We start from the raw sequence: 15246 nt of genomic DNA, 5'->3' as shown, positions 1-15246 counted from the left end.
CCCAAATGCATAAGCCTGGACCTCATGATTTCTACTCATACTACTCTCTCACCAGCACACTCAAGTTCTGGGCATCCTTGTCCTTTTCCTGCACTTGCCCGGAAAACTCCCAAATTAAAACAATCCTACAATCGGATTTCTTCATTCTTAGACAGGAGCTGCTAACTGATCCTGAAGAAAACTGCATGCAGCTTTAGCTGAAGGCCTTTAATGCTCTCAGCAATCTATGTATTTGTCCTTGTTCAGCAACATTTTTCATAATGCTGTGCAGTATCTAAATTTTCTTCAAGCTTTTCATTCAACTCTTACCCCTTCACTTTCAGTAAACGCGTTACTTCGCAGAAGAAATAGAAATCATTAGGCAAAAAACCCCTCAGCTTTTGAATCCTACACCTGAATTGTTTCTTTTCAACTTCTCCCAGTCTGCTGACTCTTCCTAAACCTGTGGATGTTCTAAAGACTTTTCCATCTTAAAAAGAAAGTCTCGGGCTTCCCTGGTTGCGCATTGGTTGAGAGTCCGCCTGCCGATGCAGGGAACACGGAAGCCCCGGTGCTTCCGTGCCCCGGTCCGGGAAGATCCCACATGCCGCGGAGCGGCTGGGCCCGTGAGCCATGGCCGCTGAGCCTGCACGTCTGGAGCCTGTGCTCCGCAACGGGAGAGGCCACAACAGTGAGAGGCCCGCGTACGGCAAAAAAAAAAAAAAAGAAAATCTCTAATTTCTAGCTACTGCTTTCCTACTTCTTCCCTTCATCTTCCAACTTCCTGAATTAATATTCCACCTGCTTCCTAATCACTCATTTACTCTTCAATTCATTATCATTTGAATCCACATCATTAGCCCAATGAAACTGCTCTGTAAAGGTAACAACAACCTCCTTATTGCCAAATCCAATAAAAACCTTTCAGATTTTTTTCTTTTTTCCCCAGGTTTATCAAGATATAACTGACATATATCACTGTATACGCATATATTGACTTAACATATATTGTGAAATTACTACTGCAGAAAGTTTAGTTAGTGTTCATCATCTCATATAGATACAATAAAAAGAGAAAGCAAAAAAAGAAAAAAAAATTTGTCCTTGTAATGAGAACTCAGGATTTACTCTCAACAGTTTTCATATATACCACACAGCAGTGTTAACTATAGTCCTCATACTGTACATTACCTCCCTAGTACTTATTTATCTTGTAATTGGAAATTTGTACCTTTTGACCTCCTTTCTCCAATCTCCCCTCCCCCTACCCCAGATCTTGTTTTTCTTGAACTCCTCAGAGTATTTGACAATGGTGACCATTTTTTCTTCTTAAAATTTTCTTCCCTTAGATCCTGAAATACCACTGTCTTCTGGGTCTTTTGCCTTTTCAACAATTTACTTGCCTCCTTTATTAATTCTTTTACTCATCCATCCCTTAAATGTTGGTGTTTCCTAGGGTTTTGCCACCAGCTTGCTTTTCTCTCTACTCGTGCTTTTCTTGGCAGCTTCATCTATGACCACAGTTTGACTAGCATCTATATACTCAAGGCTCCCAAATCTAATCTCTAGCCCAGATCTCTCTCTTGAGCAAAACCCCACAAGAGTCAATGTTTAAAACTGAATTCAACATCACTTGCCTTCCACCAAATTTGCTTATGTTGTATTTCTTGTCCTAGTCAATGGTATTGCCAACTACCCAGTCACTGAGACTTAAACTTAAGAATCTTTGCTCTCTTTTCCTCCTTAGTATGTAATAACCAGTTAACATCACCAGTTCACCACCTCTAACCTCTAACTGGTTAACATTACCAGTTCACCACCTCTAACTGCTATCAGAGTGCTTTTTGTAAAATGTAAATCTAATCATTTTATTTCCCAGTATAAAATAATTAATTTTATTGCATCTAACCGCTAATAAGGGAAAAAGCCAAAACTTCTTTGTGTGGCATATAAGGCCTCCATCCACGCTCCTAGCTCCCCTACCAGGAACTGATCCCTGGCTTCATCGCCATTTTCTCTGTCACTCAACCACTTCAACCTCTGCTCCTGAACTATATGCAGTTTCTGTACATGCCATATTCTTCCAAGCTTCTAAGCCTTTATGATGTTCTCTATGACTCAAATGCTCTAAAACATCTACCTGGTGAGCTTCTTTTTAGCCTTCAAGGCCCAGGTCGAGTCACAGCTCCTCTGTGGATCTCAGGGTGAAGTTGATACTTTCTTTAGGCATCCCCTAACCTGCTCTACCACGGACACACCTTTGTCACAGCACTTACCTCACTCTACTGCAGTTATTTGTATTTTGTGCCTCTCTCCTCTACTAGACAGGGGCTCCTTGGGGACATAAGGCAACAGTAATTACCATCTCATGCTCAGTTCTCAATTGCTTTCCAAATCAAATCATCCAAATCATCTGTGCAGGATTGTTCTCTTAACCCTAGGATACTGGACACTCCTACCTCTTTCAGGAAGGCTGAACAGGTAAAAGAAAAAGTGACGGTGGCCGAGAAGAAAAAAACAGTGAAGGAAAGAACAAATAGAATAGAGACTTTGAGGGACTTCCCTGGTGGCACAGTGCAGTTAAGAATCCGCCTGCCAATGCAGGGGACACAGATTCGATCCCTGGTCCAGGAAGATCCTACATGCCGCAGATCAACTAAGCCTGTGCACCACAACTACTGAGCCTGTGCTCTAGAGCCGGCGAGCCACAATTACTGAGCCCATGCGCCCTAGAGCCTGCATGTCACGACTACTGGGCCCACGCGCCACAACTACTGAAGCATGTGCACTCGAAGGCCCGCATAACGCAACTATTGAGCCCGTGTGCTGCAACTACTGAAGCCCACATGCCTAGAGCCCGTGCTCCACAGCAAGAGAAGCCACTGCAATGAAAAGCCCACGCACTGCAATGAAGAGTAGCCCCCACTCACTGCAACTAGAGAAAGCCCTTGCGCATCAACGAAGCCCCAACGAGGCCAAAAAAAAAAAAAAATCCACCCTTTCCTTTAACAAAAAAAAAGAATAGAGGCTTTGAGGATGCACAGCTGGTTACAGACTACCAGGGGGACAAAAACACTTTGATTTTGTCTTTGTTTTCAAACAAACCACAACTGCATACATAAAAAATGAGCAAATGAAGGCAAGATGTACGATGTACAAATATAAACAGACAAGTGGGAGGAGACCAGTCAGATAGAAAAGGCATATATGAAGTGTCATTGTCATTCAAGTATAATATCTGAAAACTCATAGTTTTTCTTTGTTTTGATTGTCAGTCTTGAAGAAAAAGTTGAGAACTGCACACATTCACAGAATAAATAGAATGATAATTTTTTTCCACAATTTACATAGCTGATTTTATTTATTTTTTATCCATCAAATTTATGAGTTATGAAATTAATATTTCTATGAAGTTAAAAGAGGATATCCCCTTATTTTCCCTAAAATTAGTCTTATAACTTAGGCAGTTTCTTATTCATCTTTGTGTTTTCAATGCCTAGCACAGAGCAGACACCCCAAAAAATGTTTGTGGAATTAAGGAAGAAAAGAAGCAAGAAAGGAAGGAATCATTTAGAGGAGACCCTGATGACCTACAGAGAAAAGGAAGGGTTTTTAGCTCTGAAGCACCTACTTGATTTAAGGCCACATGCATCTGATCCACCAAGAAAACGTAGAGCTCACTAATAAATTTCTGCAGCTCCTCTTGGCTTTCAAATGCTGTTGTCTTCAAGTACTTCTCTCTCACAATCTTTACCACAGCATGCTGCAAGAGACACATATCACCATCTGATAACGCAGTCTAGCACCATGCTAACAGCACAGGCCTCCCTTGAGTTTCTGATCTAAGGCTCATCAGAACTCCAGGAGGTGATTGATTTTCCCTGGTGACTGCTAGACTATTGGTTCTCTGATTTTCCCCCAATCAACATACTCCACATGGCTTTTCTTTTTCGTGTGTGTGTGTGTGTGTGTGTGTGTGTGTGTGTGTGTGTGTGTGGGTGCATTTTTTTTTTAACATCTTTATTGGGGTATAATTGCTTTACAATGGTGTGTTAGTTTCTGCTTTATAACAAAGTGAATCAGTTATACATATACATATGTTCTCATATCTCTTCCCTCTTGCATCTCCCTCCCTCCCACCCTCCCTATCCCACCCCTCCAGGCGGTCACAAAGCACCGAGCTGATGTCTCTGTGCTATGCGGCTGCTTCCCACTAGATTTCTACTTTATGTTTGGTAGTGTATATATGTCCATGCCTCTCTCTCGCTTTGTCACAGCTCACCCTTCCCCCTCCCCATATCCTCCAGTCCATTCTCCAGTAGGTCTGTGTCTTTATTCCTGTCTTACCCCTAGGTTCTTCATGACATTCTTTTTTCTTAAATTCCATATGTATGTGTTAGCATACGGTATTTGTCTTTCTCTTTCTGACTTACTTCACTCTGTATGACAGACTCATCACCATCATCACCAATATGGTCAATGCAGGATTCATACTTTGTGAAGAGAGCCATAAAGCAAAAAAAACCTTAGCATTATGTTTATGCATTACATTTCTCATGGTGGCCACATGATTCAAGGGAGAAAAGGAGAAAGGCCTGATTTGAGAGTTTGGAGAATGGAATCCTGGTTCTAATCCTGCCACTGTGCAACCTCATAAATTATTTTACACTTGGTACTTCAGTTTCCTCATTTGTTAAATGGATATGTACTCCTGGTATTCCTATCTTACTTCAGAAGATGATTGAGAAGCCAAAGAGAAATAACAGGCGATGAAATTTAAAATGTTGTACAAATAACATTGCTATAGCCAGGACAGCATCTTCTTTTTTCTCCCCTAAGTTAACATTATTGCCAGGCTTTGTACTAAGCACTTTCCATGCATTATCTTATTTAATTCTAATAATGACCCCATGTGATCATATTAATATCCTCCCTCATTGTTAGGCAAAGAATTGAGGCTCAGAGTGGTAAGGTCACTTGAGACACAACTGAGATGTGACTATGCCACCTGAGAATAGCCTCTTGCCTCCATGGATATCAGCTGTTTTTCCCTTTGTTACTTCCACGTGCTTTCTTCGTATCTGTTTGGTATAGTATAGGGCACATAGTAAATGTACATAGAGAGGCAGTGCAGTGTAGCAGATGAGAATGTGAGTCTGGAGCCAGACTGCCTGAATTTGACCTTTGACCTTTGACGGGGTGACCAAAGACACCCCGTCTTTGACCTTTACTAGCTCTGTGATCTTGAGCAAATTATTTAACCAACTAATGTTGCAATTCTCCATCTGTAAAATGGGGGTACCTATCTCATAGGGTTGTTGTGAGGATTAAATTAGTAAAGTATGAAGCATTTAAAAATTTGTCTGGTATACAACAAATACTCAATAAATGTTAGCCATTATTATTTGGGAAATTATTATTAAGTAAATATTTCTCAAATCTTAGTGATTCTATGGACTAGGAAAAGGTTTGTAATGGGAGACAGAGATAATTAGTCATGGAATCAATACCAGGTACAGAGTTTCTGCCTGCTAGTGCAACACGAAATCTGGCCCCAAATCTGGCCTACTTCAAGTGAAGAATTAGTTTCTTAAAAGCTTACACTCAGGACAGATACTGAACCATTCCAAGCCTCTACAGGAGTGGAAGGATGTCTCCAGACATTCTATCCTAGAGAACATAGCTCTTTGCACCAACAGCAAGAAAGGTAGAGCACAGCTGAACATAACCAGAGAAAAAATAACTAGGTATGTAGAGAAGATGCTTCATAAAAATCCATGGAATCATTAAATAAATTAATATTTACCTTGAGTTGTTCTTTGAAAGCAAAGTATTTTCCAGAGCAATTAAGTTCATAGTTGAGCTGGCACTTCTGCTCCTCCAGGGTTTCACTATCCAGATCACTCCCCACTTTGACTGCCTGTTTTCCAAACATCCTGTGATACTCATTCAGAATGGCTCTAGAAATGTTCTTGATCTGCATGTGGTAGTCACTCACCGCCTAGAAAAATACAAAATGTCTGGTAAAGAGGCCTCAAAGAGGTCAAGACGTGGAATGGAAGTCTGAAACTGGATTGGGCTTTACATTCAATAATACTTTAGGTATAAATTGCCCTTTTCTTCCCAGCTCAGAAACCATCAGCCAAAGATTAAACACTGTATACTCTTCACTGAATGCCACTGGTCACAAATAGAAGCAGGAAGGAAAATATGTGAAGCTACAATTTCTCACCCCTTCTGGAAAACATACTGAAGAGCCCATGCATTATTTTCACATGGGTGTACTCAACATCTTAGAGTTTCACCTTGGCTTTTGTACTTGCCTTCTGAGCTCCTCCCGTCCGACGGGTAAGAGGCGGCCTTGGAGGTATCATTTCCTTGACCCTGTATCAGAAAAAAACAAAACAAAACTTTATTATATTCAGATTTATGTTCTTTTATTTCCCACCTCTTAAGGTCTAGGCGAGGGAGATCTAAGGTCAGTTGCCCATCACACTTGAGCACTGAGCTATTCTTTCATGTAAGAACCTCGACGTGAACCTCAGAACAGTGTATGGCTGTGGACTAGACAAGAAGAAAGGCCACTAAGCAGCTAGCTGGAAAGTAGCTAAGTTGCACTTCTGGCTAATTTGAGCCCTGGCTTTACCCTTACACATTTTTTTAAACTGTTGTACACAAGCTGCTGGACTCAGGGGTTAGAAAGAGATGGGTGTTAACGACTTTATATGTACTCAGTAGAGTCTCTGAAAGCACAAAGTTTTGGAAATATAAATGGTACAGGCAAGTGAAAGCTTTTCTTTCCTTTCCAACAGGACAAAATGTGTACTCTTGGTCATAATTTATAAGACTGCATTAAACTACAGTAATGATATCAAACTTTATGGTGAATAAGAAAATATATTTTATCACAGTCAAACTACTTATGCCAAAACCTCTACCTTCCATTTTCATGAGCTCTTACAAGAACCTAAAGGAAATTAAGTTCTAGCTCTTTCTTCTTACAGTTTCACATTCCTACTGAGGTATACTACACTGCCTTGAAGTTTACAAAAAAATTCACAAATTCAATTTTTCTTTAATAGGTCCTGTGTATGGGGGAATCCCCTGGCGGTCCAGTGCTTAAGACTTGGGGCTTTCGCTGCAGTGGCATGGGTTCAATCCCTGGTTGGGGAACTAAGACACTGCAAGCTGCATGGAACGGCCAGAAAAAAAAAGTGAGAATAGGTCCTATGTAATTTTATACCTTGCTCATAATTCCTAATTTTAATTTTATTTATTTTAATAGATAATATATCCACATGATTCAAAACTTAAGACGTATGAAACAATATACAGTAAATTGTCTCCTTCCAACCTTGTTGTCCAGCCACCCAGTTTCCTCTCCAGAGACAACGTTATTCACTTATTCAAAATATATACTGAGTGCCTATTACCCATCAGGTACTTTTCTAGGTGCTGGGGATAGAGCATTAAACAGAGCAGACAAAAATTCTTGCCCTCATGGTGCTTACATTTTAGTCGGGGAAAATAGACAATAAATAACATAAATTGGTTAGTGATATGTGCCATAGAGAAAAATAGTGCAAGAAGGCAGATACACTATGTTGGGGGCTGGGGGTGGTGGAGTTGGGGAGCATATTTCACCAGGGAAAGACTCAGTGAGATGACAGTACTTGAGTATGACCTGATGGAAGTGAGGAAACAAGTCATGTAGGTACCTGGGGTAAGGAAATTATAGGCAAAGCAAGCAACAAGTGTAAAAGCCTTGGTGCAAGAGTGTGTCTGGCATGTGTGAGGAATAGTGAGAGGTCAGTTTGGCTGGACCAAAAAAAATGAGGACAAAATATATGCAGAATATGTAGGCCCTTGTAGGCCACTGTAAAGCCTTTGACTTTTACTCAGAGTGTGATGGGGAGTTGCTGGTAGTTTCTGAACAGAGGAGTCACATGAATTGACTTCCATTTTAATACAATCATTATAGAACTCTATAATAAGAATAAGTTGCCCAAATGTCCATCAACTGAAGACTAGAAAAACAAAATGTGGTATATTCATAGAATAAAATACCACTCAACAATAAGGAAATGAAGTACTGATACACGCTACAGTTTGGATGAATCTTGACAGCACTATGTTAGATAAAAGAAGTCAGTCAACGAAGACCACATATGGTATGATTCCATTTATATGAAATGTCTCAGAGTTGGCAAATCCATACAGACAAAAAAGTATATAAGTGATTGCTTAGGACTGGGGTGCAGGGTGTTGGTGGGGAAATGGCATGAGAGTTGGAGGAAATGCAGAGGGATTGAGAATGTATATGGAGACATTACTCCCCATTTTATAGAGATAAAAAGGATATAAAGGAATGCTATGAATAATTACACATCAACAAACTGGATAATCTTGATGAAATGGATAACTTCCTAGAAACACAATCAAAGCACTGTGGTACAATATAAAAATAGTTCTAAAAAATTACATATATTTACATGTGACAAGGGTGCGTGTGTGTGTGTGTGTGTGTGTGTGTGTGTGTGTGTATAATATAGGGACTTTACAATAACTCCAGAAGGATAAGTACCAAGGTGTTAAAAGTGGTTATCACTGGGTGAGTAGAAAGAAATCTGGGTATTTTTAGATACTTTCTTGTTGATTTTTTTTTCCTTGCCTATCTTGAAATTCTCAATTTTTTTGTAATTGGCAACATACTGCTTTTATAACAAGAAAACAAAAGAAACTTATCTGAAAAAATAAAAACAGAAAACTGTCTGCTGCTTAGCCCAAGAAAAATTACATTTATGTGGACAAAATGACTTACTTTTATTTATACCTAAACTGTCTTGCAAAGCAAGTATGAGAACCATTGCTACACACCTTCTGGCTAGTTCCTCCGGCATTCGCTTTGGAACCAAGGCTTTGTCCAGCTCAATCTCCAACACAATGTATGTCCCTGCTTCTACATATTGCTGTAAAGACATTTTTCTCTAATTTATTCTTTCCAGAAAAACATATATTTATGAAAAAATTTTAGTAACATAAGATAATGCTCACAATATAATAAGTGAGAAAATTGTGTATATAACTATATATAGTGTGATTCTGACTTAAAACATTTTTTACACAGAAAAATAACTGGAAAGAGAAATAGTAACACTGGTTATCTCTTGCAGAAAAAGGTTTTCAATTTTAATCTTGGAAACTTCTACCCCAGCTGAAGTCTTGTTTAATTTGTTCGATACTGTTCTTGGAATTGTTTCAAGTGAATGCAATTCTTTCTTCTACCAAACCTTTCAGGAGTCATGAAGAAATAACCTCATAACCGTCTGACATTCCCACCCACACCCTCTTAAGTGCCATCGATCAACTTCAACCTCATGGACATTTCTACCCAGATTCTTGCCAGCATCCTAACTATCAATACAACATGTCCAAAACTGAACTTATCATTTCCCCTATATCCATCTCTATTTTTACTTTCCTCTTAATGATTCTGTCATCTTTCCAGAAAGTGAGGCTTGAAACCTGAGTTATCTTTAACTTTTCTTCCTCAACACCCCAAAGCTTTCAAATTCCACACCCTGCCTCCACAGGTTTTTTACTTTCTTTACTACAATCCCTTCCCTAGATTAAACTGTCATCAACACTCATCTGTACTGTAAATAAAACCTATAAACTGACATCTGAAGATCCTACCACAACTTCAACCTCTTTCTTCCATATCCTGGCAAGAGTACTGCTCTGAAACACTCATGAGGTATTTTTTCTACGTGACTTAAAAAACTTCAGTGTGAGTCTCTACGATAAGGCTTAACAGTCTCTCATCATCTATACAATGAAGCCCAAACTTTCTAGCAAGCCTTTCAAAGTCTTTCTAAAACTCAACTCAGTCTCTGTCCTCTTTATCACCTCCTTCTAGAACCATTACTTTCATTTCTCTATACCATACACTGAATTAATTGATGTACCCTGAATTCTGCTACCTTCTTCGTGCCTTGACTCAAGCTGTTCTCTGGCCCTGAAATTCTTCTCCTGAAATTCATTTGGCAAAGGGCTCTCTTTATCTTTCACTACTTAGCTTCGATACCACCTCTTCCTGAAGTCTTCTGAGACTGCCCCATCTGACTCCTCTGAGGCCACATAGCACTTTCATTTGTACCTCTACTACAGCATTCATCAAGATTCTTACAGTTAGTTATGTACCAGTCTGTTTTGCCCACCAGAGTGTTGAGTGTCCTGAGGGCAAACAAATAAATGCTGCAGATGATGCATCTTTGCATCTCTCATAGTGCTTAATATAGCATAATTAATAAAAGACATAAATTTTTAGTGCTAGAAAGGACCTTGAAATTAATCTGGTATCCACTCCTTTTTGAGAGTCTCAACAAGACAAAGAATTTTACCCAAGGTCATAAACTAGTCGTGGCAAATATGGGATGGTTACTCAGATAACGAGCATTTTCCTGAGCATTTTCCACTATATCATACTATCTTGCTCAGTAAAGGACTGATGAATTTAAATTTAATTTTCAAACTCTTCATGCATAGTTACCTGTCCTTCTGGATTGTTGCAAAGAGAGGGTTCAACTTCCAAAGGAGTATCTGAGCTCTGAGATTTTATACTAGGTGCTTGCTGAAAGAAAATAAGCACACCTCAAAAATTCAATTCTTGGGACTTCCCTGGTGGCTCAGTGGTTAAGAATCTGCCTGCCAATGCAGGGGACATGGGTTCGAGCCCTGGTCTGGGAAGATACCACATGCCGTGGAGCAACTTAGCCCGTGTGCCACAACTACTGACCCTACCTTTTAGAGCCCACGAGCCACAATTACTGAAGCCTGCGTGCCTAGAGCCTATGCTCCACAACAAGAGAAGCCACCACGATGAGAAGCCCACGCAACACAACAAAGAGTAGCCCCCGCTCGCTGCAATTAGAGAACGCCCAGGTGCAGCAACGAAGACCCAACGCAGCCAAAATAAATAAATTAATTAATTAATTTTAAAAAATTAAATTCAATTCTTGGAACTTCCCTGGTGATCCAGTGGCTAAGGCTCTGCGCTCCCTATGCAGGGGTCCCGGGTTTGATCCCTGGTCAGGGAACTAGATCCCACATGCTGCAACTATGAGTTCATGTGCTGCAACTAAAGATCCTGTATGCTGCAACTGAAAGATCCCACATGCCGCAACTAAAAATTCCACATGCTGCAACTAAAGAAAAAAAAAAAAGATCCCACATGCTGCAATGAAGACCTGACACAGCCAAATAAATAAATATTTTTTAAAATAATAATTTTTTTTAATTATTAAAAAAATTCATCTAGCCCTCTCAAGTCCTCCACTTTGGGGAGCTTGTCCAGAAATTAATAAAGCTGGTTCTTTGACTTCTAAAAAAAAAAAATTCAATTCTTACATGGTCTCCACAATAGCAGAAGCAAGGACCATTATGTTGCATCAAAACGCAAGCTAAACTGAGGCAATTCACCAAATGAGAAATCAGTGCAAGCCTCTGGAATGTAACAAAACCAGCAAAATCATCACCTTCTCAACAACCTACCACATCCCCAGGCCTAGACCTTGCTTCCATATCCTTTTCTTTGACTGTTTTCTCTTCTTTCAGGTTCTTAGAAATAACTGGTTTGGACACTGGAGAATTAATTCCTCCTATTTTATTATTCTGAATCAAATGATGGCCAGTATCCCGGAACAAGCTAAATGAACACTTGGTCTGAAAAGAAAGAAAGAAACAAAAAAATGTAATGACTCACAGGCAAATGAAACAAACTCAGTAAAAACCCACATTATTCATTAATATCATTTAGTTTTCTAGACAATTTCAATATGGTACAATCAGAGATGGATAGGAGAAGCAAAAAACAATTGCCTTGTCGTACTTGTTGAACAGGTGAAACCATCACAGAAACATAGCTGCCTACCCTGTTTTTTAAATTAATAAAAGAACTTTCAACCTGGCTTGATTTGGTGTCTCATAACTTATTACCAGAAAGCTTTTAAACTTTGACACATAATTTCAGATTAACTTTAAGTGGTAGAATTTATTTCTGTATAGGAAATATCATCTGTCTAAATACTACTGGCCTATCAATTATAATTTGAAGAATAGTGCAAGTTTAAAGTAAAAATTTGTATGGGAATATTCAAACTATAGATAAATAACTGGAAAAGAATCTTAAAATAATTTTTAAATTAAACAACGTGGATGAATCTAAATGTAATTTATGCTAAGTGAAAGAAACAAGACCAAAAAAAAACAAAAAACAAAAGAGGGGGAGGAGTGGACAGAGGTGGGAGAGAAGGTTAACAGATGAGGATAATGGATATTTTCATTATCTTGATGGTGGTGATAGTTTCACAGATGCAAACCTACGTCAAAAGTTTTAAATTGTACACTGTACATATATGCAATTTATTGTATGTCAATTATACCTCAATAAACCTAAAAGACACTCAAACAATATTAAAGAAAAATTATAAATAGTAAATATCACTCACAATCTTACCACCTCTACAGTAATTGCTGTATTTCATATATTCTAAGATGCAAACTTTTTCAAATTTTAACATCTCTGGAAGAGAGAACTTTACATGTAAGTGGTATTATACAATATGTAGTCATTTGTGTCTCCCTTTCATTCAGCGTGTTTTTGAGGTTCATCCATATTATAGCATGTATCAGTAGTTCACTTTTTTTTTCTTAATAAATTTATTCACAAAATATAGTGAGACTGTAGAGGGTCTGGGGGCTGTACACGGGCAGGGCCCTGGGGAGCTCTGTATATGGGGCCGGGAGACAAGGGAGCCTCCAGGTGGAAGGGTATTTTTTAATAAAAAAAATAATGGGAGGTACAACCACCCCTCCCCCCTCCCTGATTAAAAAGACACAAAAATAGACATCTCTGAGGTAAATGGGGAGCCTGGGGGCTTAAGGGTGTTGAAAGGGTACTTCGTGTTTTCTGCCGACACCGGTCACACACTGGAGCATTCTCCAATTCTAGCTCTTCTTCCCTGGTGAAAAGGCTGAAGCTATCCCGCAGAGACACCTTGCCCCCAGCAAATCCTTTCTTGGGGATGGGCAGGAACAGGTCACAAAAAACCTCGGAGGTCGTGGAGTGATACCCACAGGCCTGGCACTTGAGACAACTTTTCAACTGGCCCACAAACAAGTCCACAATCTTGCTGTCCTCTCGCTCGAGGTAAGCTTCCCATTAGGTTGGCTCGGTTGTCACCGCTTAACTCAGGTTCTGGCAGAGCCCCTCCGCAGCAGGGTGGGTAGGGAGCTGGACTATTGGCCAGAACTGGTGGAGCCCGGCGGCCTCGTCAGTTGATTTCGAAGTGTAGCAGCTCCATGAGGAGCTTCAGAAACTCTTGGGCATCCTGCTGGCTGTATCCAGAGAAGGAGGGAACATATTTCTGGAAGACACCTCGGAATCGAGTAGGATTCACAGCTTCGCAGGAGTCAGGGTGCCACAGGGCACCAATCACATCTGCAAAGCCTTCAGAGTTCACTTTTTTTTTCTTTTTTTTTTTTTTTTTTTTGCAGTACGCGGGCCTCTCACTGTTGTGGCCTCTCCCGTTGCGGAGCACAGGCTCCGGACGCGCAGGCTCAGCGGCCATGGCTCACGGGCCCAGCTGCTCTGTGGCATGTGGGATCTTCCCGGACCGGGGCACGAACCCATGTCCCTTGCATCCGCAGGCGGACTCTCAACTACTGTGACACCAGGGAAGCCCAGTTCACTCTTTTTTTAAAACAGCTTTACTGAGATAAAATTAACATTCCATACAATTCACCCGTTTAAAGTGTAGTCAAAATTCAGTGACTTGGGGAAAAAAAATCTGATTTACAGGCCTAGGCAGCACCTTCCTGAGGATGTTTTTCTGCTTGGTTGAAACACAATGAAATATTTATAATTTTGGATATTCTCTGTTTAGGCTAGGGGTACTATAGACTGCTAGCCCATGAAGATTAAAATGGAATTCACTGGGCAATATCTAACCAAGTATCAGAATGGAACAGGCCACCAACAAGGGTGAAAGCAGGTTCTGTTTCAGCAGCAAGTCCAACAGAGACAAGGAAGTAAATTATTCCAGTTTTGCTCCAGGAAAAAAAAAAATTCAGTGATTTTGGCATATTACATTAATTGTAGTTCATTCCTTTTTTACTGCTAAATAGTATTCCCTAATATAGATATGCCACAATTTGTTTATTGATTCACCAGTTGTGGGCATTTGGACTGTTGTGAGTTTTTAGCTATTATGAATAATGCTGCTATGAACATTCATGTACATGTCTTCATGTAAATGCAGGTTTTCAGTTCTCTTGGGTAGGTTCCTAGGAATGATTTTCTGGGTTGTATGGTAAGTTTATGTTTAACAGAGATTTTCTATATAGTTGTTCTGCCAAGTATTGAGAGTGGAATATTGAAATTTCTAAATGTTACTGTCAAATTGTCTATTACCCCTTTCAATTCTGTTGGGTTTGGCTTCATGTATTATGAGATTCTGTTGTGTGTATTCACTTATAATTTACACATTATATATAATAATTTATAAATCCTATCTTTCTGATTAATTGACCCTTTAATTATTATGACATGCCACTCTATGTCTTTAGTAATATTACTCATCTTGAAGTCTATTTTGTCTGATATAAATATAGCTACTCAGCTCCATCATGCTTTCTATTTGCATAGTGTATCTTTTCCATCCTTTTACTTCAACTTATGTGTGTCTGAAGCAAAATGTATTTGTTATAGACAGCATATCATTGAATCTTGATTTTTTTAAATTGAAGCATTAGTTCAATTACCATATTGTATCAGTTTCAGGTGTACAGAAAAGTGACTCAGTTACATATGTTTTTCAGATTATTTTCTATTAGAGGTTATTACAAGATATTGAAAACAATTCCCTGTGTTCTGAAGTAAATCCTTGTTGCTCATCTATTTTATGTATAGTAGTTCATGTCAGTTAATCCCATACTCCTAATTTATCCCTCCCCCCACTTTCTTTCCCCTTTGGTAACCGTAAGTTATTTTCTATGTCTGTGAGTCTGTTTCTGTTTTGTATATAGATTCATTTGTATTATTTTTTAGATTCTACATAAGTGATACAATATTTATCTTTCTCAAATCTTGATATTTTTAAAATGCAGTCTCATAATCTCTTTCATTGGGGTGCTTAGACTACTCACATATAATGTTATTGTTGAAATATTTACATTTATTATTTGACATTTTGCTATTTCTTTTCT

The 15246-nt window shown here is 39.2% G+C and overlaps 1 protein-coding gene across 7 annotated transcripts in view; it reads right to left on the bottom strand.

Annotated features, from left to right (window-relative positions):
- CFAP70 (cilia and flagella associated protein 70) overlaps nt 1-15246 on the bottom strand; it is an 88648-nt gene that overhangs the window by 33662 nt on the left and 39740 nt on the right. For 6 of the 7 annotated variants that reach the window (XM_073793468.1, XM_073793469.1, XM_033842478.2 and 3 more), the window contains 6 exons: nt 11533-11703; nt 10532-10612; nt 8857-8948; nt 6303-6363; nt 5786-5980; nt 3611-3742 (listed from right to left, as the gene is read on the bottom strand). In XM_073793468.1, the coding sequence (XP_073649569.1) occupies nt 3611-3742; nt 5786-5980; nt 6303-6363; nt 8857-8948; nt 10532-10612; nt 11533-11703 (732 nt within the window). The remainder of the gene's footprint in view (nt 1-3610; nt 3743-5785; nt 5981-6302; nt 6364-8856; nt 8949-10531; nt 10613-11532; nt 11704-15246) is intronic. The other variant, XM_019936077.3, reaches the window with a different exon arrangement.

Source organism: Tursiops truncatus, chromosome 16, assembly GCF_011762595.2.
Source record: "Tursiops truncatus isolate mTurTru1 chromosome 16, mTurTru1.mat.Y, whole genome shotgun sequence".
Taxonomy (NCBI): Eukaryota; Metazoa; Chordata; class Mammalia; order Artiodactyla; family Delphinidae; genus Tursiops; species Tursiops truncatus.
The sequence above is the reverse complement of the archived record's forward strand: the minus strand, read 5'-3'. Positions and strand labels throughout refer to the sequence as shown.